The sequence below is a fragment of the Ictidomys tridecemlineatus genome, chromosome 5, assembly GCF_052094955.1.
Source record: "Ictidomys tridecemlineatus isolate mIctTri1 chromosome 5, mIctTri1.hap1, whole genome shotgun sequence".
NCBI lineage: Eukaryota > Metazoa > Chordata > Mammalia > Rodentia > Sciuridae > Ictidomys > Ictidomys tridecemlineatus.
In genome coordinates this window covers 140,312,994-140,338,271 of record NC_135481.1, presented here as the reverse complement: position 1 = coordinate 140,338,271, position 25,278 = coordinate 140,312,994, and the positions used below count along the sequence as shown (strand labels likewise).

The 25,278-nt window shown below is 41.5% G+C and overlaps 1 protein-coding gene across 7 annotated transcripts in view; it reads right to left on the bottom strand.

Moving 5' to 3' along the window:
• Nucleotides 1-25,278, bottom strand: part of LOC101964356 (synaptic vesicle glycoprotein 2B) — a 171,432-nt gene that overhangs the window by 13,778 nt on the left and 132,376 nt on the right. For 6 of the 7 annotated variants that reach the window (XM_005320110.5, XM_040275278.2, XM_078051207.1 and 3 more), the window contains 6 exons: nt 25,067-25,218; nt 19,209-19,342; nt 17,536-17,625; nt 12,111-12,221; nt 11,278-11,366; nt 8,424-8,588 (listed from right to left, as the gene is read on the bottom strand). In XM_005320110.5, coding sequence (XP_005320167.1) covers nt 8,424-8,588; nt 11,278-11,366; nt 12,111-12,221; nt 17,536-17,625; nt 19,209-19,342; nt 25,067-25,218 — 741 coding nt within the window. Of the gene's footprint in view, nt 1-5,445; nt 5,475-8,423; nt 8,589-11,277; nt 11,367-12,110; nt 12,222-17,535; nt 17,626-19,208; nt 19,343-25,066; nt 25,219-25,278 lie in introns of those variants that run through there. The other variant, XM_078051208.1, reaches the window with a different exon arrangement.

The following is a 25,278-nucleotide window of genomic DNA, read 5'->3' as shown; positions in this document are numbered from 1 at the left end:
TAATGATCATCGGAGGCAACAGGCCATTATAGTACTTACACAAAGATTTGAAAATCATTGGTCTAGAAAACCAAATTATTTTGAATATTTTTTTCCTTTAGGCCAAATTTGCTACAGGGTTTGAAAAACAGGGGCTTCCAAACATTGTCATGTACGCTTTCATTTCCATAAGAAAAACCAATTGGTAAGCCTTTTATTTCAGGAAGCTGCCTGTGACTTCAAATTTGCATGGCCTATGTATTTACTCAGGACAGCTATTCCTGGAGACTGTCTCTGGCCTTTGCCTGTCTTAATATATCCTAATGTTCAATATAATAGTAGGCTGGCAATGCGGCCTTCAGTGATAATTTAATAGTCTTCCAAGGGTGGGTGAGAAAGCAGAGCCATAAATCATAAATGAGTCTGACGCAGGCAGATCTTAAAATGTATCTCCAAGTGGGTTATTAAAAGCCGAAAGGATGAAAGAGATGAACGGAGAAAGGGCCAGCACATGCTTTATGAGTCTTTATATGAATCATCTCTCCTGATATCTTACATAGTGAACTGGCCCAAGATGCTTAATTCAGGAAAGTTCAGAAGCTGAAGGAAAAATTAGCCAAAGGATAAGTATCTTGTGGAACTTTTGTTTTAAGGATTCAGAGTCATTGAGGGTCCAGGGCCTACGACAGAATGAGGATTACAAGAACTTAATTCAGTTACCCGCATTGGAGGTCCAATGCTTAGTCCAACAAAGGATCTGAATTTGGCCAAAGTCCCAATTACCTAGTCACTATATTTCAGGTTTGATGGTGTCACTCTCCAGAAACTCAGTCTAATTTAAGAGACGATGAAAGAAAACCTAACAATGAAAAAGGTAGTGTGATAAATGTCAAGTTAGAAGTATGAAATCTCATCACCTCCAAGGGGGCTCTTGTGATCCAGTGGAGTAAGGCATAAGGCAACTTGCCTGAAGGACAAGAAAAATTCTAGAAACAAAGACGAGGAAGGTGATTCTAGGCAGAGAGAACAGCAGGTACAGAAGTAGAGGCAGGTTATGTAAACCTGATAGTGGTTTAAATCTTTCATATCCTCTCCCCAAAAGTTCAAAAGTTCCTGTGTTAGGCAATGTTCTGGATTATGAGAGTTGGAACCTCATCAGTGAATTAATCCATTTGATGTTGTAATAATTTGAATGAGCTACTGGGTGTTAACCATGGCCAGATGGCACATGGCTACAGAGAGCAGGTCACTAGTGGCATGATCTTGGACTACATCATGTCCCTGGCTTCTTGCTCTCTCTCACTCTTTCTGTTTCCCAGCTACTCTGAGCTGATAGCTTTCCTCCACCACACCCTTCCTCCATGACGTTCTGCCTCACCTCAGCCCCAGACAAATGAATGCATCTGACCATGGACTGAGACCTCTGAAACCATGAGCCTTACAAAATAAACATTTCCTCCTCTAAGTTGTTCTTGTTGGGTATTTGTATCACAGCTATGAAAAGCTGACTAACACAGTGCCCTTGAGTTGGCTTCTTTTTTAAGTAGAGAATTCACTTTCACATACATTACATCAATTTTCAGGGAGAAAATAATGAATGTGTTTCCTGGAAGTCCACGTCCATTCATATTCTATAAGCCCTGCAGGCACAGTGAAATGAAACAGAGTCCTTTAGGAAAGAGGTAGAGCCCTAGTCTCTCCCTTGTTAATTCCTTAAGCAAAACAAAAGGATCATTCACTTCAGAAAATTCATGCTTGAATCTAATTTCCTTAGAGATTGGAGGAAGCAATCTTGCCTGATACTTTGTATAATTGGTTGTATTCCACACACATTAGGCATCAGGCATTTTCCCCAGGTCTAGTAACATTCTCCAAAAACTAAAGAGACCAACCTTTAGGACTTGACCACTAAGAGATCTTGGGCAAGTCAGCTCTCCTCCCTAGGCCTTCGCTTAAGAATCTATAAAACAGGGGCATGGAGATGGCTTTTTCCAGCTTTATTTTCTAATTCTCTAAATAAGGAGCACCCTAACTTCCTCAGGAACCCTGGGGAAGAAGCATATGAATGGACTTAGGAGATGGCTGTCTTTCCCAATACTGAAATATTATTTCATGGAAACCCAGAAAATGTCTATGATAGGAAATCCTAGTGACAGTGTCCATCAAATACTCTCTCTAAGGAGATACATTCTTGTGTTTTGATGGATCTACCAGTGAATCCTACTTCCTCTCTCTTTCTCTTACACATAAGGCTATTAAGTACAGAAATCATGATACCTCGTGCTTTCTTTCTCTTAACACATTTACTGCTTTTGAAAATAATGACCAAAGCAGAATTTCAAGAACAGAACACAATGCAAAAAGGAAAACAATGAGATAAAAACAATGACTAAAATAGTAGAACAAATTCACATATATAGTTATGTACATCCTAAGTCAAACACTAACTATTGCCAAATTCTGGAAACAATTCCAAATCCCTTCAGCTGATGAATGGAAAATCAACATTCAGGGGTGCATACGTATCATGAAATACTGCTCCACAATAAAAACAAATAAACTGCTATTCATGCAGCAACATGGGTAAACTCCAAATGTGTTATGCAAAGTAAAAGAAGCAAGTTCCAAAGGCTTCATAGGGTATGATTACATTTCTATGGCATGCAGAAGGTCACTGGCTGCCAAGGGCTGGGGGTTAAAGAAGGAACAAGTACAAAATGGCACAAGAAAATCTGAGGAGTAATGGCCTTATTCTGTACATTGCTTGTGGTGGTGGTTACACAACCATATGCATTTGTCAAAACTCATAGAACTGTATGAAAAAGTAGGAATTTAATTGTCTGTAAATTAAATCTCAATAAAAAAAAACTCCCAACAAATTTCAGGTAATCATAACAAAATCCAAACCATGTTCACCTACCAACTAGATCTCAACATCCCGACACACTGCAAAAGCCTAGCAGAGGAGGAGGGGCACTCACTTCTTCATCTTGATTGTCTGGTACATGCTATCTGCATGCAACCAAAAATTATAAACACATAAAGCAGCAAGAATAAAACAGCGTGATGGCAAGGCACAGTCATTGAAAAAATAAGCCACATGACACAAATACTTGAACTATCAGGCAGGGAATTTAATATAATTATTACTGATGTCGTTAATTCTTAAAGGAAAAGATAAATAACATGCATGATTGTTGGGGATTTACAGCAGAGGAATGCAAATGCTTAGAAGAGATAAAATTAAAATGCTGGAAAAATTTTAAATGCAATAACTGAGACTAAGAATGCATTTGATGAACTCATCAGTAGATTCATCATAATTAAGAAAGGAATTACTGAAATTTTAATCCCAGAAAAATTACAAAAACTGAAACACAAAGAGGAAAAATAAAGGCAGAACAGAGAAGAGTATCTAAGAGCTATTGGAAAATATCAAACAGACCAGCATAGGTGCTTTTGAAATTCAAGAGAGAAAAGAGGGAATCTGGCAGAAGAAATATTTGAATAGACAACTGCAAAGAGTTTTCCTAAAGTAATGAAACAAGGCCAACAGTAAGTCAAGAGAAAACCTCAAGCAGAGTAAATACCAGAAGAAGAAGGAAGAAGAGAAAGGGAAGGATCAAGCCTACGAGGTGCAAACAACTAAATATCAAATATAAAAGGGGAATCTTGAAAGGGGCAAGAGAAAAAAACAAAGATAAGAATATAGTAAACTGGGCCCAGTGATGCACACCTATAATCCCGGCTACTTAGGATACTGTGGCAAGAACATGGCAAATCCAAGGTCAGCTTCAGCAACTTGGTGAGACTCTATCTCAAAATAAAATTTACCAAGAGAGAAAGAGAGAGAGGCAGGGGGAGGAAGGGAGAAGGAAGGGAGGGAGGGAAGGAAGAGAAAGAGAGAGAGCATGAGCAAACACACTGGGGTTATGGCTCAGCTGTAGAGTGCTTGCCTCACATGTATGAGGCCCTGGGTTCAATCCCCAGCAGCACAAAAAAAAAAAAAAAAAAAAAAAAGAACTTATCAGATTTCTTGTGAGAATATCCAAAATATCCTTCTACTCAGTAATTCCACTTCTAAGTATATAGACTAGAAAACATCTTTCATAAGAACACTTTTTGGAGTACTATTTGTATAGAAAAAAAAAGTTGTCAGTTATTTCAATGTCCCTCAAAAGAACAGACAAATTCACTATGGAATATGCATGAAATGCAATTAAAATTTAATGAAATGAGTTATGCAATTATGCTAACAGAGAAACTTCAAAACCCTGATTTTATGCAAAAAACAAGTTGAAGAATTTATATAATAGTAATATAGGAATGTGTAATATAATAGTATAGTGTTTATCTAAAATTTGAAAAATATGAAAGGCTACAGGACAACTTTTACAATTATATAAACATTTGAGAAAAGTATAAAAGCATGCGTGAATGTAAAGCACCAATTCATGACAACAGTGACCAGACAGGGAGAGGAATAGTATCAAGGGTGTTCACACAGTGGGCTGGGAATGTTGCTCAGAAGTAGAACACGTGCCTTGAATGTGGAAGCCCTGGGTCCCATCCCCAGCACCAAGAGCAAACAAAAAAAGAAAGGAAGGAAGGAAGAAATGAAAATTCACACAGTGAGTTTAATCTATTTTAAAATCTGAAGTAAACGTATCATAGATTTTATAAAGCTAAAAAAAGGTGCTCTGAATAGAGTTGTTTGTATCATTCTCTAGTCTTTGCAAATTTGAAATATTTCACAATAAAAAAAAGAGAAGGCATCAAACAATAGTTATTTGCATATGGTGGGATTATATAACAATAATGAGGAAAACTGTTAGAATGAATAAAAGCTCTGATACAAAATAAACATCTAAAAATCAATAGAATTAAATAAACTAATAAGAATAAATAAATAACAATTTAAAATCTGTTATTATTGGCAATAACATATGCAAATGGTTGATGGGGGAGAGCCATCCCATTTTCAATGACCAAAATATAAAATATCCAGGAAGACTCCCAACAAGAACATGTAGGAACTTTATTAAGCTACAAATTTTACTGAGAAATTGTACTAACTCTGAAATACGATGGACATTCCACACCAGTATTATCCCTTCCCATGTGGAATCCAAAACTGAGACAGTTCTGAGCTTTCCCAAGACGGCTCACCTAGTTGCTGACCAGTCAAGGAGGAACTCAGCTTTGGCTGCTTTCTCAGACCTAGAAGTCAGCAGGTGTGTTTGCTCATTTCCCACCAGCAGCATTTTCAAAGACTTTTTACTAAAATTTGGTAATTTTAGTAGTTGAAAAAAAATCTTAAGAGACTATCAGTGCGGCGAACATTTCTGTGTGAAGTGTGACATGACCTCCTCTTTTCTTGTGCATGGCTTGCCTTCTCTCTCTCCTCTCCCTACTTCATTTTAGAGCTAAATCTTATAAACATCCCTTTCATTCTGAGCTCCTCACCTTCGATTCTTCATGGGTAAATCATCGGTGTAGAGGGTTGGACATTCCCATTTAAGACTCCAATCCTGAACCTGAAGAACACAAAGCAAGTTCCCTTGCAGCTCTGAGGAGACCTGGGATCAGGACCCTACTTCCTGGATCATGACCTATTGCTGAGGAATGCCCTTCCCCCATCCCCACCCTGTCAAACAGAGATCTCCTGCAGGGAGGAGAGGGCAAGAGAGTTCATTAATTAGTTAACGTGTATTCTGAAATGAAAACTAATCCTGTCTTCAATGGATAATAAGGAAAACCTGACATTTTGTCTCAGGGTTTGAAACATGAACTTATTATTTTGTCTTTCTTGCACTTTTCAAAACTTCACAAATTCTGAAGCCAAGGCTGTGTGGAATTCAGAGCCACCTGGTCCTGTAAGATGCACCAGGAGGCAGCAGACAATGCTTTGGGAACAGACTGAAACTAGTCTGCATTTTTTGTTTCTTTGGGGGGTCAAAGAGATTGGTCTTGCAGCAGGAAAACTTTTAGGTTTCAAAAGGATGAAGTTTGAAGCCTGTGTATACAGAAATCATTTTCTCCCAAGTTTAATAGTAAATAAATAAATAAGTTATTTTTATCTAAATTTTAAAGCAGCAAAGTGTGGATAATGTTGAACATGGAATACTGGCACACAGGGGAGAAATGCCCCCCAATCAAGCTGAAGAACAGATTCATGCCTAATTCCTCAAGTTTGGGGTTTTCAAAGGAAAGGTGTTATCCACGTTATGACCAGCAGATGGCAACATAACTCAAGAAAAGAAGCTGACTTCTTAAAACTCAGACACAGAAGTTGTAGTTAGTTCTCGCAATTCTTGAAGGAATCTATATACACATTTGAAACAGAAATGTGGAAGAACACCTGTGTTTACAGGAAGAGTGTTCATGAGTGCTCTCAAACAATCCTTGACATGCCTACTCATTCCCTGACCCTTGGCAAGAACTCTGTGGTCCCCAGGGGTCCTGGATCCTTGAGGGGAAACCAGGACTCTCATTAGCCCTTTCTTCTTTCTCACTCCCACCCAGCAGGCCACTGAAAGTTTGTAGAAACTGATGAAAATTAAAAAGACAGAGTGGGTTAAAATTCCTCACTTTCTACATAGCTAAGTCTTTCAACTCTATTATAAATTACAAGGATTCTGGCTTTTCAATTAAATTTTTAATGAAGAAAACATCATGCCAATCAGGGCCTCTGTGGACATGAAGAGTCTCCCAAAGGGAATGATATTTATAGTGGACAGTATTCACATGAGATCTGGAATTCTGGGAGGGGAGACAGACATTTCTATTTATATTAGCTATGTGACCCTGAGCAAGTTACTCAACCTCACTCAGTTTCTGTTTCCCACCTGAAAAATAGCTCAGTTCTGAACTCGAAGAGTTTTTGTGAGAATTAAATGAGATAATTTGCATAAGGCATTTAAAGTAGGAGCTGGCACGGACAGTACAAGTACTCAATATCATTGGCTTCCACAGTTATTACTATCAGCATTATTGTGACTCCTATCATTGTCACTTGTATCACAGTAGGGTGTGATTGAACGTGGAACTTCACAAATGAGACTCCTTTACTGAGTTCATCTCTGCAGGAGTGGTGTCATATCGTGGGTGACAGCTAATCATCCATGGTGTCCCTTGGTTTTCAACATTTCCAAAGTGTTCTCAGAAAGCAGGGATGACATTTCTTCCTTGGTATGCCAACATCAGGTGCCCTGGCTCTTATTCAAAATCTCAGAGGTGAAACATCTTGGGGGAACAGCTTCAAACATCATCCGTGTCGGAGCTGCTGTCCCTGGAGCAGATTAAGGTCACTCTGAGCAAGCAGTCTATGCGTGTGTGGCTATCTGGGCATGTGGGTGTGTGGAGCTCCAGCATTTTTTAAAAAACCACCTGAAAATCTGAACCCCATGTCTAATGATACTCCTTCCTACTGCTTCCTAAAGCAAATGCAAAATGTGTTTCTTTGAATAAGAGAAGGAGGAAGAAACAAGAAACATATAGAGACAATACCATACCCAAAAGTCACATATTTGTCAAAGTCATATTCCCCCTTTGGCTTCCCACTTTCTTATCCCAAGTAACAGCGACCTTTGCTAAGGTCATTAAGAGCAATGGGGGACTAGACTCCAGCAGGAATCTGCCAGACCTCCCCCACCACAGGGTCCTTTCCCACAGTCACCACAGGCGGGGACTTTACCAGGATGCCAGACACAGCTGAGAGCAGGTGAGGGGAGGTCTACTATTTGGGGCTGTTAATTGTGTGTGGTGATGGTAAAGAAGGAGCAGTTTATGTCCTTGACACTGAACCATCTGGGCCATGATATTTCTGATGCCACCGCAAAGCCCGTAGCACTCAAACACTGATCATTCACAACCCGGGAGCTTGCTAAGTGTAATTTGAGAAGGGAAACAGCAGCAGGTCCATACTCAGCTTAGAGAAGAGTGTGATCTGGGATAAACTTTCCTAATGTCCTGCCCTGACCCATCATGAGATTTTCAGAGAGTAGCCTCAAAGAGGCTAATACTACACCGATACGTTTTCCCCTGAAGAACACCACCTCTGGTTGACAACAGAACATACTGACCCACCCTATGAGGTTACGTTAAGTGAAAGAATTTTAAAAAGTCGTGTCATAACAGGCCCAGCATGGAGAAGCTCCAGTTCTCAGTAAAGATGGCCAGATTGACTGTCCTCAGCCCAGTGCCTCATCCTCAGATGAATTAGCCATGGCCAAGAGACAGGAGTGACAGAGGTCAGCCCAATATGACTCAAGCCACCAGGATTACTGTGTCTCTAGCAGCCACAAGAGGTGTGATGATGGTCGCATCCTCAGAGCTCATTCCCTGCCATGCTGAACTCTTATTTTCCCAATGGCTCTTTCCCAAGGACATCCCAGTGGACACCGTCACCCTGACCCAAGGAAAGCCCATCGTCCCACACTTACTTATCATTTACAAGTTTCCCGTGTTGGTGGATCTGATTTTCCATCGTGAAGTTGATTGTGGCACCATACACGTGCTCACCAAAGAATACCTTCATTTTAGACTTGTATTCTTCATCTTGAAAATACCGGATCATATCGGGAAACCAGACCGTCAGGCCATAGTAACTGTAACGAGGAAGACGGACAGTCTGAGCAGCCGTGTGATTGAATTCCTCAGAACCAGAGTCTGCATTCCTCACTAGAGGGAGATCAGACTCCTTTCAGACATAGGAATTTGGTACACGAATAGAAAAATCTAATGATATGCCTCATCATAAGGAAAACTTATGACCATCTCCACAGATTTGGATTTGATTTTAAAAAATCAGTCTTGATTTTAGAAACACCACGGAGTAAGGTTTGGTGGACACTTCCTTAATACGTAAGGAATAAAAATCACATTTCAGTTCAAACAGCAGAATCTTAGTGAATCATGAAATACTAAAGACATTGCCAGTAACATCAGGAACAGGACAAAACATCACCATCACTTACTTTAACAGAACACTGCAGGTCTTCACCAATTCAGATGAGGGAAAAAACTTAGGAATGTCACAAATTGCAAAGCAAGAGGTAAAACTACCTCTACAGGCAGATGATATGATTTTTATGCCTGGAAAACTCAAAATAACCAACTCAAAAAAATGAGCATTAAACATATGAAAAAAAGATGCTCAACTCTATAGATAGAAAGAAAAATACAAATTAAAATCACACTGTTAGTTCTCATCACAGATTGTCAAAACACCAAAGTTTGCAAAATCACTCTGTAGGTTAACAGGTGCTGTCATAAATGCTGAGGAAAAAGACAAAATTGAACAATGCCTTGTGGAGGAGGACTTGTCGATGCCTAAAAATATGACAGATGAACTGGACCCTTTGACCCTTTAGCTCTACTTGCAGGAATCCATCCCATTGATAAACCAGTCCCCACAAAAAGTAGCTTACAAACACGGCTCCTCATTTTGGCATTGTTTACACAACAAAAATCTGGAACTGTCCCACCAGTCCTGCAATGAGGGCCTGGTTGAATAAATTGTGATAATTTACAGTGGGGGGCTAGGCAGAGGAACTATGTGCTATAAAGAATGAAGAAAACCTTAATTTACTGGCATGGAGAGATTTCCAGAATACATCACTGAGTGTAAAAAGCAAATGCAAAATGTGTTTCTTTGAATAAGAGAAGGAAGAAGAAACAAGAAATATATATGCATGTACATGTATATATATATATATGTATATATATATCGTGTGCGTATACACACACATACAATTATTTGTTTACATTTGCAAAAAGAATCACTGGGATAATAAATAGAAAAATGGAAGGTGATTACATACTGGAGGCAGAAGGGAGTGGGTGGAGGGAGAGGGAACGGATTCAAGATTCCTGTGTTGTTTCAACATTTGAATGCATTACCTATTCAATGAAATTAAATTAAACATAAATAAATATGAATAAAACATTTTTAACACCATCAGTGAATTAATCCTAGTGTCTGTCCTTTGACTCCTAGTTGGGATTGAACAATTTGAGGGATGCTAGTTCAGGCTTCTTCTATACCTTTAGCTGTTTGTTTGCGTCTCAAAGGTCAGGTCTCCACACACAGGTGCTGGAGAACATTAAGTCTCCCCATGTTGTTCCCACAATCAGAGGTCATGAGAGCCCCTTTGCTTTCCTGGGGTGAAGGAGTATTTGGGGATACAGGTGGTGGTGAACAAAGCAATTTCCCAGATAGAAGTTTAAAATATTGTTAATATTTCCAAGTTGATAATAGCAATATATTGAGTACTTATTAAGTGCCAGAAACTATTGCAAGTACTTGATACATACAGTAAAACGTCCCTACAATGCCCCCAAGTGGGCCCCAAAACACACATAAAGAGTAAAGTCATGTTAGCTGGAGGCCACTGGAGTGACTTGGTGTAAGCCTGCAACTTCTCAGAGGAGTCAGCTAAGCACCCCTTTGCTGCAGGGCAATGTTGCATGGGTCCCCTGTTCAATCTTTCCTATATTCTCAGCAACATATATTTGTCTTCTCCACACTTGTTCCCTGCTACCTCTCTGTGAACAGAAACTTTTTCCCATTCAGGTGTCAACTCTTAGGAAAGGATGGAACTTGTAGGTAAATCCTGATTTGCTCAAAACATTGGGAAATTCCATCCCCTTCATTATGATGAATTTAGCCTGTAAGCCACCTCTGCCTACTTTAACAGGAGGGAAAACTGACTGGGAACCTTCAGAGAAAAGTTCTCTGGCATTAAAAAAGGAAGTTCTGTAATGAGCAATTTGCTAACAATTAGCAATTAGCAATCAGTTAACAATATCATATTGTTTACTTGAAATCTGCTAAAAGGAGAGATCATAAGTGTTCTCAACACACACACACACACACACACACACACAGACGTTAGCTATATGATGGGCACACTCATTAGCTTGATTGAGGCCACTAATTTACAATGTGTGTGTTTATGAAAACATTAATTTATAAACCTTAAATAGACATAATAATTATGCATCAATTATACCTCAGTATGGATGGGAGAGGGAGTCAGGACAGAATACATCCTGCAGTCACCATGAGAGCCAGCCTGAAGCTGAAACCCCTCCTGCAGTCCACTTCTCCCAGAATTCTTGCTGGGACTAAATATTTCCTCTAACAGAAGCCACTAGCATATGCTGCCTGTTCCCTGCAGCCAAACGCATCCGCTCTGATACAAACTCTCCAAGTTAGAACCCGTTATCCTCCATGTGCAAAGGAAGAAACTGAGGCACAGGAGAATGGAGGAGCTCACATAAGACAGAACTTACCTCAAAGCCATGGTAAACCAGACCACAGCCAAAATCAGCGTGTTCATTCTGTAAGGTCCCATCACACAGTACAGAGCGTTATCCCAGACCTAAACCCATACCAGAGAAGGACGGTTAAAGGAAGAAACTTGGGAAAGCCCACGTACCAGATTTTCTAATAAATGGCCTAATCAATGACCTAGAACCCCATGTAGAGAATGTGCAATCCATTTTCCCCCAGAGGCAGTAGTTCACATGCCAAGGAGATCCCGTCGCTCTTCTCCTGGGAACACATGCATGTGACAGAAAGCACACCAAATCAGAATTTCAGGGCCCTGAGCAACCCGGAGCAGTGAGGCCTCCTGTGCTGGCAGGGGCAATAGACCACGTGATTATTGACCACACAATATGAGCAATGTCCAGTCTCTACAGACTCTGGCTGGTCAGCCATCTCAATGCTCAATAGCTGACCTGTTCCAGAGAAATGGCTTTGCCCTGTATAGAGAATCTTTCCCCTAAGTCACTAAAAACCCCAAGGAGCCATTTATGACATTCACTTCTCTATCCAGCAAGAGACATTGCTAGCGAGAAGGATGCTTACTCAGGCTGGTCAAGTTCTTGCCTTGAGAAAGATGAGCAAAGGAAATGTCTGAGGCTCAGGAAGTTTGCACCCTGAGGGCACTTGGCAAGTTAAAGGCAGTCCTGGGCTGCAACCCCACATCCCCCACAAGATGCTTCCTCTCCAGCTCCCTGTTCTGGTTGATAAAGTGTTCAGGGTTTTTATTCTTCATCCACTAAGGGTATGGGTTCCCATGGAGCCATTCTCCCACCCAACATATGTCCCCAGTTCATACCTGCTTGAAAGTGGTACTGAATCTGACCAGCCAGCGCTGGTACCAAGTTCCTGTTGAACTTTGGATCTCAATGAATTCATCCATTTGCTTGGGAGTTTTGATGTGGGAAACCTGAAAAGCAAAGCTGGTGTAGAGAATCTCTACCTCACTTTGTCTTCAGAATTTCATTTCGAAGTCTACCTAATTGACTTGATTAACATACTTAGGTGAGAAGAGTGTGACCCTCTAGTTTTGTGATTTGGGGCCAAAAGTGTGCATAGTGTCTCTTAGGGAACTTTCTTGGATGGATATATCTCAGTGAAACAAAATGTTCAGAATATTTTTGCTAATTTACAGCTTTAGGAGATTTGTATTAGTGGGTCCACAATATACTGGTTTCCCATTTATGTCTGCTTTATCCACAGAAAAGTTGATGCCGCATTAAAATTTACAATTCTGTCCTTAATGGACATAAACATCACAGAAATCTAGAACCCAGACAGATGAGAAGGGATGTTGCTACAACAAAAATACAACAGAGAAATTACAGCCTCCCTGCAATCCCTGAGTTTGCTGGTAGAAATCAAAGAGGAGAAGGGGATAGAGTAGTAGAGCTCAGCATTCCCCTCAAGGGCCCTGGAAAGTTGGGGTGCCAAAGTCACACCCTCCTTCACCATGACAGTGATGTTCAAGCCAATCAGATGCTTACTGTTTGGTGCAGGGCAGGCTGAACTAAGTTGTCTGCAGGGCAGGCTGAATGAATGTTAGCTGCAGGATAACCCAGGCACTCAAACCCCTCTCTGCCTGGTCCTTTATCACCTGTTTGCCTCAAAGCTGAACACTCAACCTCAATCAAGGCTGAACACTCACCCCCACCCATCTGGCCCCTGCCCCATCTGCCTGAAGGCAAAAGAAGACACCCTTAGCAACTACTGTATGATCCAATCATTGTACGCCAACAAGGCAGCTTGCAGACCCAGAGACCCCATTAGATTTGGGCTACAAAAATTCCCTTTTCCCCCTGTTCTTTCTCCTCCTCCTCCTCCTCCTCCTCCTCCTCCTCCTCCTCCTCCTCCTCCTCCTCCTCCTCCTCCTCCTCCTCCTCCTTGTCCTCCTCCTCCTCCTCTTTTGCACTGCTGCAATAAAGATCTCTTAGTCACTCTGAGTGTCGTGGTCACTTTCTTTCACTTACAGCAACCACTGAAATTATATAACTAGTCACCACTTTAAGGAGATTCCTGACCCCACACATTTTTTAGTCAAATTATCAAGGTTCATGCTTGCAGATCATCTCCCCTAATTGATAGAACAACTAGGAAAGGGTACTAAAAAAAAAAAAAAAAAAAAAAAAAAAAAACAGTGTCCATCACGTCCCCCAATAAGCCTAAAGTACAAAAAAAAAATGAGTTCTATGAGTGTCTCCAGCTCTTTCTTCAGCCCAAGGACTGAGAATTTGAGGACCCAATGGAAGAGAAATGGAGATGAGTTAGGGGGATGATCCGCAAGGAGAAGCTGGAGCCTGGTACAGACGCTGGCTCACTGCTGCTTGAGCACCCAGAGAGCTGGCAGGGCTTCTCAAAAGCCTCACCACAGAGGGTCAGGTGCCCACAGGAGAATCTGATAAGGCACAGGCTCTCCCTGGAGTTGGCCTCCCTGAACACACTGAGCCTCCTGGATTCCTCCACCCTCCCAGGTGTGCAGCTGTTGCAAAGCCTCCTTTGCCCAGGGTCACACAGGAAAAGAGAACTGTCACAGCAGGCTACACAGAAGAACTCTCAGTGGCAGCTGGACTTCAAGTTCAAGTTATCCAATACCCCATGGACATCATGAACCCCAGTAACTCCAAAGGAGGCCAGAGGGGAAGGTTCACATCAAATCAGCAAGCACCTTAGAAAACACTCTCAGAAGCATTAAGATGTGCTTTGCTTTGCTCCTTAGGAAACTAACACCCCATTCCCTAGGGATTTGGGAGTGGATGTATTGACAACTTCAAGCACAATTACTCTAATTTGTGATTAATTAGAATACTCGTCTTTGATTCAGTCTAGATTAGCAGATGGAAGGGCTGGGGATGTGGCTCCGTGGTATAGTGTCTGCCTGGAATGCAAGAGGCCCTGAGTTCAATTCCCAGCATCACACAAAAACAGATTAGCAAATGGCTTGTGTTCCTTCCAGTCCTGCAGAACATGGGTCCTCAGCAGAATGCTTCAACTCCCGCCACCTTCCAAAGATTTCTCCAGTGACAACTGCCAGGTGATTCAGAAGCATGTAAGGCTTGGGAAGGAGTTGATTAAAACCTGGGGCACGAGGTGAAAGTGTGGAGCCTCAGCCCTAACTGGGATTCTGGCTAGCCCTCATTTCATCTTCTTAGGCTACTGAGAGCATTGAGTCATTTATTTACCGAGGGTTAACTCCATCAGAGAGGTTGAGTACTCATTGATTGACAACCAAGCTATCTGAAGTCAGCCTTCTCTCCCTTCTTTCGTTCCTTCCTTTCCCTCCCTCCCCGTGGCCTGTGCACTCATCCACTTCTCAATGGTTCATAGGATCCTAATTTACAGTGATGGAATATTGAACAACAACCTTTTTAAAGTTCCATTTTCCAATTAGTCACAAACTACTAAAAGCAGGGATCTCTGAGGACCTAGGAATTTACATGCTTGTTGGGACAAAACACAATCCCGGAACCCTCATCTCTGATTTCTTCCTGAGCTTTCTTCCCTAGATCCCATTCCTGACATAAGGAACTCTGGTCCAGAAGTAAAAGGCTTAACTTTTGCCTTTGGAAATTGGAGTTTTATTGATTTGCAGGCTAAGATCTCATGCTTCAACCTTAGGCTGCTTATATTTGCTAACATAATTAAATGGGAGGCCATTAGGATTAGGCAGTGCTAATGCTCTGGGCTCCAACACAAGCAAACTGAACCTAACTCCGAATTTAAGAGAAAATTATACTTAAGCTCTGCCAATGACAGGCACTCAACTGACTTGAGTTACATTATCTCGAATTTCCCACCAGGAAAGTCCAAATAAATAAGGCAATTGCTCAAGCTTCAATTAATCTGCTTCCAAGTTCACCTGTGATAGCTTTTCTCCTTGCTCCTCCCGTGGAGCTCCAAACCACTTCTGGGTTGGATCTACCCAAATCACATTCTGCTCAAATAAATCTCTTTAAGATTTCAACATGCTAAAGTTTATCTCTTAAGACATTAGAAGAAGTTGCCAAGAGAGAATATAGGATCACTTCTCTAATAAGGAGTTTCCAGGAGGACAAGCTGAGCTGGTTGGTTTAGAAGGGGTCCTTCCAGAAGTAAAAGGCAGAAGGCCCCGGGAGTATACTGCTATGGAGTAGCTACCATACCAGGGACCAAGGGTAAGACGAGAGACAGGAAGAGCCACTAGTTCCCTGGGGAAAGATGAAGGAAAACATGCAAAATGAGGCAGATAGGATTTATCTATCAGAACCCCTCTTAGGAGGAGAGACCATGCGTGGAATAAATGTTAGTGAACTTCCTGAGGTAAAAGAAATATCAGGGAGATGGGCTCATACTTGAAGGACCAGCAGCTATAGTCATGCGCTAGGAGAAGTTGCTTGAATCCACAAGGAAAAAGAGAGCAAGGGAAAGGAAAGGGGAGACTCCCCACCCCCCAAAAAAATTAACGGAGGAAAGAGGAGAGAGGATGGGGTGAAGAAGACTGTGTCCTCTGTTGTAATTTCTGTTATCCTTAAATTCTCAGTAAGGCTATTAAATTCCCAGATGCTAGGTGTGGGTGGTGGTGGTAGGGTGTGTGTGTGTGCATGTGTGTCTGTCTGTCTGTCTGTGTTTTATACCCAGTTGATATCATGCAAAATCAATCCAGCTGATGTGGACTCAGAGGATGGAGGCAGAAATGAATGACCAGGAAAACATTTCCCAGGAATAAGCAGGAGCTTGGAGAGAAACTTGGACTTCCCCAGGCTAGGGGATGGGGTGGCAGTGGGAGGATGCGGGAATGAGCCAAGTATGGCCAGCCCCCAGTGACCTGGAGCCCAGCTGTGGTATTATGTAAAATCCATCACTGAGAGGGAAGAGTGGGGGATGGAAGACTGGGAGAGCCATTAACATCTTTCATTTGGGGTATTTCTGATAATTCTACATCTTAATAATATTTGTGATAAAACTATTAATCCCATATTTTAGATATTTTAGGAGCACTGGAATTGGGGAAATATGCCTTCAAGCAATTTTTAATAGTTTATAACTTGAATTAATTTATGAAAAACATTCATAACCTTTTTAATAATAACATTTTTTTACAGATACTATTGTTGACAGATACTATTTTACATGTTTACAGATACTATTTTCTTGCTTTTCCCAATGATGAAACAAGTACGGAGAGTGCTTTGCCAAAGGCCACACAGCTAAAAAATATTAAAACCAACCAAGATTTGGACCCACACTGCCTGGGTCCGGATGCAGATGCATAGCCATCCTGGGATTCCATCTGAGAATCAGGAGTGTTAAGCATCAGGTTATCAAGGGCAAACATTTTACTCTAGACTTAAATTATGGAAGCCAAAGAATCAAAAGCATTGAATCAGAAGAAGGTGGGAGTTCATCCAGGAAGGCTTCCTGAGGAAAGGGGTTTGAAGTAGGGCTTAAAGGAAGTTACAGGAACAGTGCACAGAGCTGCCTGGCATAGGCATTCCTTGTGGTTGGCCACAGAGCACAGAGCATAGCAGGCAGGAGCACAGCATCTCTGCAACACGACATCTTAGCAAGAAACAACACTGGCTAATGACCAATGCTGGTAAATGTGTAGAGAAATGGATACCCTGTTTCTGGTGGCACCATAGAGTTGCATAACCCCAATGGAATATAATTTGGAGATATAACTCACAAACTGTAAAAATACCCATGCACTATGAACCGGACATTTTCTTTCTAGGAATCTACTCTTAGAAAACAAACTCAGAAAATGAAGGGGATAATTATATGCCTGTGAAGTTTCATTGCAATAACATTTGCAGAAACAAGGTAATTAAAAGGGTAAATAAAACTCGAACATTTTAGGGACATTCAGGAAAATCGTGCTAACGTTCCTAACATTAACATGCATTAAGATGAGCATTATGAATACTATGAGGCAACATATAAAATGCTTATGAGTGCTGCTAACTATGTATATCTAAATATGCACATGTATGCTTACACCCACACAAATAGAGCTAGTTTTTGCTATTATCTTTTTTTTTTTTTTAAACAACACTAACCAGGGAAAAACCTAGAAAGATACTATTACAATACAAAGAATAATTATGACAAAGTGACAGGACTATCAGGGCTTTTTTTCTCTTGACAAATTTCAGTTATGTGCTTGTATAATAAAATTATTTTTAGTCATGAGCAAACCTCACAGAAGCAGTGTGACCCCCATGTGGGCTCAGGAACTGCACACTCACCGTGAACACCTTCTCTGGGGTCCCCTTGGCCCTCATGTTGGTGTCATGGACCTGCTTAAGAATCATCCAGGCTTCATCATGTTTGCCCATCTGGTAAAACCAAGGAAAGAGACAAGAAAATCCATCGTTGAAGGTGCTTTCTGTTCATGAGGTCTATGGAGGATAATAAAGGGTACTGAGGCCCGGGTCAGAGGGATTGGACACCAACTTTTTATACTAGGAAGGACTTGGGAAAGACTAAGACAAGTTTCCATCCCCAGCCCATCTTGGGAGGAGAATAAAGTTGTGCTTCAAGGTGCAGATGCCTGGTATTATTACTATCATCACCTTCTAGGAATAATACTTGCAGTTTTTAATAACATTGACTAGACCAAGAGGTAAGAGCCATGTTCCTCACTGAGTAGATAAATCAAAGAAGCTACATGTTATGGGTTGTAGTCCTCAACCCAGTACCTCAGAATGTGGCCTCATTTGCAAAGAGGGTTTCTGCAGATGTAATTAGTTAAGACAAGACCATCCAGGAGCAAGTGGGCTGCTAACCCAATGTAACTGGTACCCTTATAAGAAAATGTCACGTGAAGGGACTGAGACTGTGGCTCAGTGGTAGAGCACTTGCCTAGCATCATGGGTGAGGCACTGGGTTAGATCCTCAGCACCATATAAAAATAAACAAATAAAATAAAGGCATCTGTCCATCTGCGACTACAAAAAAACAAATTCTTTTTAAAAAAAGTCATGTGAAGACAAGAGACACACAGGGAGAATTCCATGTGGTGACAAAGGCTGTAATTTCAGAGATGCAGCCGCAGACCAAGGGACAGCAAAATTGCCTGTAGACCACTAGAATCTGGAAGGATGCTCCCCTGCAGATTTCAGAGAGAGCCTGGCCCTACAGATACCTTGGTCTGGCATCTTGTGCTTCCAGATCTGTGACATAAGTTTGTTATTTTAAGTCATTCCATTTGTGGCATTTTATTATAGCTGCCCCCAAAAAACAAATACATAAGAAAAGGTGAATTTCAAGATGACTCCCCGCTGCATCTGCCTGATCAACGGGAGGCAGGAGGAAATTCAGTGTGGAGGATCACTGTGCAGAAAGCTCCAGAAGCAGGCAGATAAAAGGACTTGTTCTGTGGAAGCCTCAGAGTCCTTCTGCCCCTTTGACAGCTCCTGCTCTATCTGAACCACTGCAAGCACAAAGAATCCCCCCAAACTTGGAAGACTTCTACAGACGTCTCTCCAGGACCAAAGGGCAGTTTTCCAGGGGGGAGGGGCCTGCATAGCTAAGAGTCCTGAAGACCCTGGGAAGAGGTTTCCCACGGAGCTCACTGCAGCCACATAGGAAAAACAGCACACGGCTTTAAAGAGCCTCCTCACCAGGACCTCTATGGGGAGTGGGCACCACCAGGCAGCTCAGGAGCTGCCCCCCTACCACTGCCCAGCCTCAGATAGGGCTCCTGAGCTGCACTTCATGACCTCCTGGGCCCTGAAGTATCCATGGGCCATGAACCCACAGCCTGCCCCAATCACCAACAGGAGGGAAGCCACTGTCAGTTATGGGCTAACATTGGCCCACATGGGTAGGTTTGCAGCATGCACTGAGGAGAGGAGTGAAACCAGGGCTGAAAGAAGCAAGGATGTGGCTTTTGTGCCATGAGGAGGCACAGACTCACCTCTAGCAGAAACCTGGGGCTCTCTGGCATGAACTTCAGGGCCACCATGGACACCGTGCAAGGCAGAGCGCACACAATGACAAATACCCTCCAGCTGTGGAAGTGGTAATTGGTCCCCATGCTGAACCCCCAGCCTGTAAAGAAGCAGAGGATTTCCGGCAGTCTTTCCACTGCAGAAGACTGAACTCAGAAGCACCAGCTCTCAACTTGAGGGTACAGGCGGTTCCAGGTATGGCCTGGGCAGCTGGTTAACATGCCACCTCCCCAGCGGCACCCCCAAAGTTTATGAGTCCTAATTCTAGGATGGAACCTGGGAATCCTCTGCATTTGGACAAATCCCTATGTCTAGATGGCCTGACATTTACAAAGCCTTGGATAAGAGTACAAGTAGAAACAAAACCCCATATTTCTATATGGGTACTTAATTTCAAGTGAATGAATTTACATAAAAGATGTTCTATCCACCTGCTTTGACAAGATGGCTCGGCCCATAATTACATCCACTTTTGTCAGAAGAACTTCTCTTTCTCCTCCAACTCTTCTGCAGAACAGGGGCCCCCTGCCAACATGTAGGGACATATCACCATGATAAGAAGGGACACTCTTGCCTTGATCCCTTGAATTTAGTGGGAAGGCTGGATCCTGAGTGTCCATAGCATGATGCTGAGAGCCATTGCCAAGTAGGAATGACGCATCGAAATTTTCTTGTCAGCCTACCCCATGTTGCTTAGAGGAAGGACTCTCCATTGTGGAAATGGGCTTGCCTTTGGACCCAGGTCATTTGCAGTGACATTGCATGTATGCTTGAGTAAGGTGACCTTGCTCAAGGACCAGGGCGGATCTGGGTTTAGGGCGGATCAGGTTTTAGGGAGTATCCTGCTCCTTGGGTTTAGGGCGGTTCCAGGTTTAAGATGTACCCTGCTGGGAATAGGGCGTATCCTGCTGCCTCAGGCATGCCCGCTCCTTGAGTTCTCTTTGAGTTCTGTGGGATTCAGAGAGTATTTGGGATTCAGAGCCTGGTGGAGTACGTAGATTTTGCCCAGAACGTGAATTTCCCCAGAACGTGTGTAGAGTGCCCCTGTGAGTTCGGGAATAAAGAATTGCTGTTTGAATCTACAAGGCTGTGAGTGGCTCGTGATTTTGTGTCCAGCCAGACTGCGGCAGCATGATCTGATTAGGAGCAGGAAGTCAAGGCCCAAGGAACCCCTCATTTTATTGGAAGACCAAAGAGGTCTTAATGTGGCCCAGGGCTTAAGGATGCCTCTCACCCAGGTCAAAAGGTAATGCCAGGGTTGGGGCTGTAGCTCAGTGGTAGAGCACAGGTGAGGCACTGGGTTCAATCCTCAGCACCACATAAAAATAAATAAAATTGTAATTGTGTCCATTCTACAAATATATATAATTATATATTTGTAATATTCATATGTGTGTGTATATATATATATATATTTGTTTGAGTGTGTGTGTATGTGTGTGTGTGTGTGTGTGTGTGTGTATATATATATATATATATATATATATATATATATATTATTTTTAAAAAGGTAATAACAGCTCCAAGTGATTTCAATGCAAAGAATTAGGGACCAAACTTTTAAAAACACTGTAATGTAATATATATATACTTTTTATAATAAAGTGGACTGATTCACTCAAATAAAGTTCACCGTCACTGAAAAGGGAAAGCAACTCTCATTCTACAATGTATTACTAAAATTCATATTCAGAAGTTACTTTCAAGCATTATTCTTTAATACCTCATGGGTAGCTAACTTTCCTCTTCTGAGGAGCCATAACACAAAAGGAAGACCCTGGACTTTTACAATCATTTAGGTCAGAATTCAGATCCTGAGTTTATCACACCAAATGATAATGATGGGTTTTCCCAAGTGTAGAAGGCAGGTAATAGTACTTCCACAAATCTACTAAGAGCAAACCTCCTAGCAACCCATGAAAAATTCAACTGCTGTTTTCAAAATAGCTGAATGACATTTAGTGCCAAAGATGTTGAATAAAATAGACAAAATGGATGAACTTCAGCAAATATCAGCAAAAGAATTTTTTTAAAAAAGAAAAGCCTGAGATTATAAAATAAAATGATCCCACTCAACGCATCTCCAAAGACAATTCAAACAGTATTTTTGTAAATCAAAATGACATAAATACAACCATTCCTAAATTTTAGAGGGTAATAATTATTTGGATATATAAGTTCTAGTTCTTTTACTTAAAACTGTACTTTCTGACTTATTCCAGTGGGGGAAACTAACCTCTTGAATTTTCATTGGCTCCCCCTTGGGCTTCTATTTGTTTGCCACAGTTTGTTTACTCCTAAATAATATGGGCTGCTCCTGCGGGTATTTCCTACTCTGCACAATTAAAAGACTAAGAAGAAAGAAACCAGGTAGCAAAATGTGGGACTGTGGCCACTCAAGCACATACGGCCCCAGCAACAGAGAACACACCTCATCCAACACAATCAGATTTTGCACAGCTTGGTTGCTTTTCATCTCACAGGGCTTTGTTTATTTGTTTTAATTTTAATTAAAAAGCCCTTCCATTCTCCTGGGAGTAACACTAGAAAGAGGAAGATAAAAACCACAGCAATACTGACACATTCTCAGCTCATGTCCAAAAACTGCTCTAGCATCATTAGAAGTAATGTTGATTAGAACTGCACGGTAGTCAAGCTTAGATGGATAACCAGGAAAGGGAGCAGAAGCAGGTATGCTTATAAAGTATTCTGCCTCAGAAATTGTTTTTCTTTATGATAATATGTGTAAATTATCCAAAATCCATTATCCCTCATGCCTCTGTGGTTTTTAGGGTGACTTCAGTAATCTGCATTTATTGCATTCATTAGGCACATCCTTGGGACCTTAAATTGAATAAAATTAAATGGTGAATTGCCTCCAAATATTTGGAACAATATTAATTTGGAGGCAGGGATTGTTCTGTTCACTGATCTTTTAGCTTGCCCTACTTTTCTGTCAGGATTTCACAAACATCTGGTGATGCTGGCTACAATGAGAATTAATCTTCCATAATATATCTCTCTTTTTCTGGGCTATGCCCATGAGATCCCAGGAAAACATTCTGAGTTTCGTAATTTTCTCACTCAATGAGTCAGTCACTCAAATTTCTGGTGCCAAGACCTCCCATCATTCATTCTTGCAAAAGCAATTATGTGGGTTACACAAGCTGTACACAAACATCAGTCTCCTTTTTGTAGTCACCCTTGCGTTTGTTAGAGGATTAATAACTTAAGCACATTGAGAAATATCATCACATGTCTGGTTCCCTGTGGACAAAAACATCTGGTCCTAGTAAAAGGAGGCTTAAAATAAATAATCACTCTTGTTATATTGTAATTCTAGTCCATCATATTTCTAAAATAGGTTTTCACCAAGCTGATGGCTATTTGATTAAGCCTCTATTTTCAAATACAGTGTCAAAGTCACAGATTTCATAAGGCATACAAACAGGGATACGTCCTGTCCACTTGAGGTAAAGTATTTAACCACAAGCTCTGCCCTCAAAACAGCAGTGGTCAGCCAGCATCCATACGGTCCCTCTACCATGGGCTCTCATTCAATCCAACCTGAATTGTTTCAATGCTTTCTTAGAAATAAGGTACTCTGATACTGGAGTAAGTATAATCTCTAGTTTGTAGGGAGTACCATGGATTGTTGCCTGCCTTCACAACACCCTCCCTGCCTTTCCTTTCCCACTACAGGACATGAGACTGACCCCACCCCAATTCCAGGGATGAGAAACTATATCTAAACCATTCAAGAACTGCATTCTCTGTGGTATATTGATGGCTGAGGTGGGCACATGATCCAATTGAAAGGAAGTCAAAGACTTTCACTCATTGCTTGAAGGCAAGGGCGTGCTTCCTTTGCTCAAGGACAGTATGCAAACAGAAAGCCTGGAGTAGCTACTGCTTCCGGGGAAGGAAGCTATCCAAGTACTGGAACCAAATTGAAAATGTTCTCAACACTCCTTTGCATCCCAGGAAGTGCTGAAACTTCGCATTCTTCCAACATGTGATTCCATGATCCTATAATGATCCCACAGTTAGTTCTTTTCCCTTCTCTCCCCCTCTCTATTTTATAGGTGAAGGTACAAAGGCTGAAAAGATGGAGTGACTTGTCCCGTATCACATAACACCACTATATGGATTTGACTTCATTCAATTTTCTCCCCTCCTCCTAAAGGCTTTTCAATCACTTCATTTAAAGGTGGCAATCATTTCTTAGTTTTAACACATTTGGAGCAGTTAACAGAGGAAGTGATGTTATGTCAAGAATTGTAACCAAAAAAAAAAAAAGCGATTTCTCACATGGAAAATTAAACAGTACATTTGAGTAAAGGGTAGAATGCAGAACCTGATATTAGGAATATACATTTATGTGCCTAAAATCATAGAGAACTGCCTAGTGCCAGAATTAGCTGGAAATTCTTCAATCTTTATTTCACTATTCATATTTCTTCTCTGTTTCTGATACAAAACCCAACAGGTAATCAAAAAGTAGATATAGCAAAGGCTACATGATGTTCTCACACCCCTTTCCCCCACATTCTGCACACACAGCTAGATTGTGTGCCACTGTCATTACAATAGCATGTGGTCATATCACAAATGTGGGGCCAGTAGAGTATGAGCAGAGACGCTGTGCTCTAATTCCTGGCCTAACTTTTAAAACACCAACATACAAACAGACAACTGCTCATATTCTCTTGCCAAACCAGAGACCTTGTAAGCCATGTGTTAAAGAAGGTGGCATCGCATGATGGCAGAGCATGAGCCCCAGAATTACTGATGGAGCAGAGCCACCAACAGGACAGAAACAGCAGTCAGACTTTACTTTTATTGTATTAAACCACTGGGATTTCAGGGCCTATCAGTTTATTGCAGTAACGCACCCAATATCACCTTAGACTAATACAGTAGGTATTGTTCGCTTTAAAGCTTTCTAAAAAGATATACGACTGAGCCTCCATTATCTCAGAACACCTAGCTGAGAGTATCAGGTATAAAACAAGAAGGTGAATGGGAGGTAATGTTGGTTATCTTCAGGGACAAGATTAGCTCAGGGTCCTCAGGATTCTAAATCATGGCAAAGATGAGACTCATAATCCATGGTTTACCAAAAATGATTTTGAAGGATGCTGATGGCGTGACCAGTTATATTCATAATAAAATTCAAAACTTCTGCCTCCTCCCTAATTTACTGTTGAGAAAACCAAATCGTAAATGTTAATGTTGGCAGATCTCTATTTAAAGAATACAGTTTTTACAACTATCCAAGGTAATAAAATTGTCCCAGCTAAAACCATGACCTTGTCTCCAAGGGCTGCTTCACTGTGCAGCCAAACAAGAATGACAGCAGGTATCAGAGTGGAAAGTGTGCAAGTGTCCTGCACCTGAAGGAGGCTTGGCATCCTAACCCCCGCCCCATCTTAAGCCAGGGGCATGACCTTGGACAAGGGCTGCTCTTGGCTTTTGTTACATCTGTCATCTATAAAATGGGGTTACCAATGCCTAACCCTGGAGGGAGGAGGGCTGGCTGGAGGACATGAAGTGTGAAATCCTTTCAGATAAAAAGAAGGATAAAAAAGGGGAGATAAAAAGGAACAGAGGTAAAGAGGGAGGACAGAGTATACTATGTGTAAAAGGTCATGGACGTTGAAATTAACAATATGTCTGCAGCGTTAGTTCCTTAGGAAGATCAAAGTCACATTTAGGAACCTTGTGTGAATACTGGGAATGAAGCTGAGAACAGGAAAGGTTGTTTGGGTGCAGGTACCATAGAAACAGGGCCCCGTGGGCATTTTTTAAGCCTATGACTCACCATAGTGTGGAATGATGCTCCAAGCCATGGCAGATGCGTAGATGCCCCCAGTCATCCAGAAGATGCCCAGCCAACTGAGATGTTCTCCACGCTTCTCTCGAGATAAGAATTCAGAAAAATAGGCAAAAACAATCGGCAGAGAGCCTCCAATGCTGCAGAAAGGAAAATGCCAGAAAGAGAGAATCAAGTTATATACTGAAAATGGTCATAAC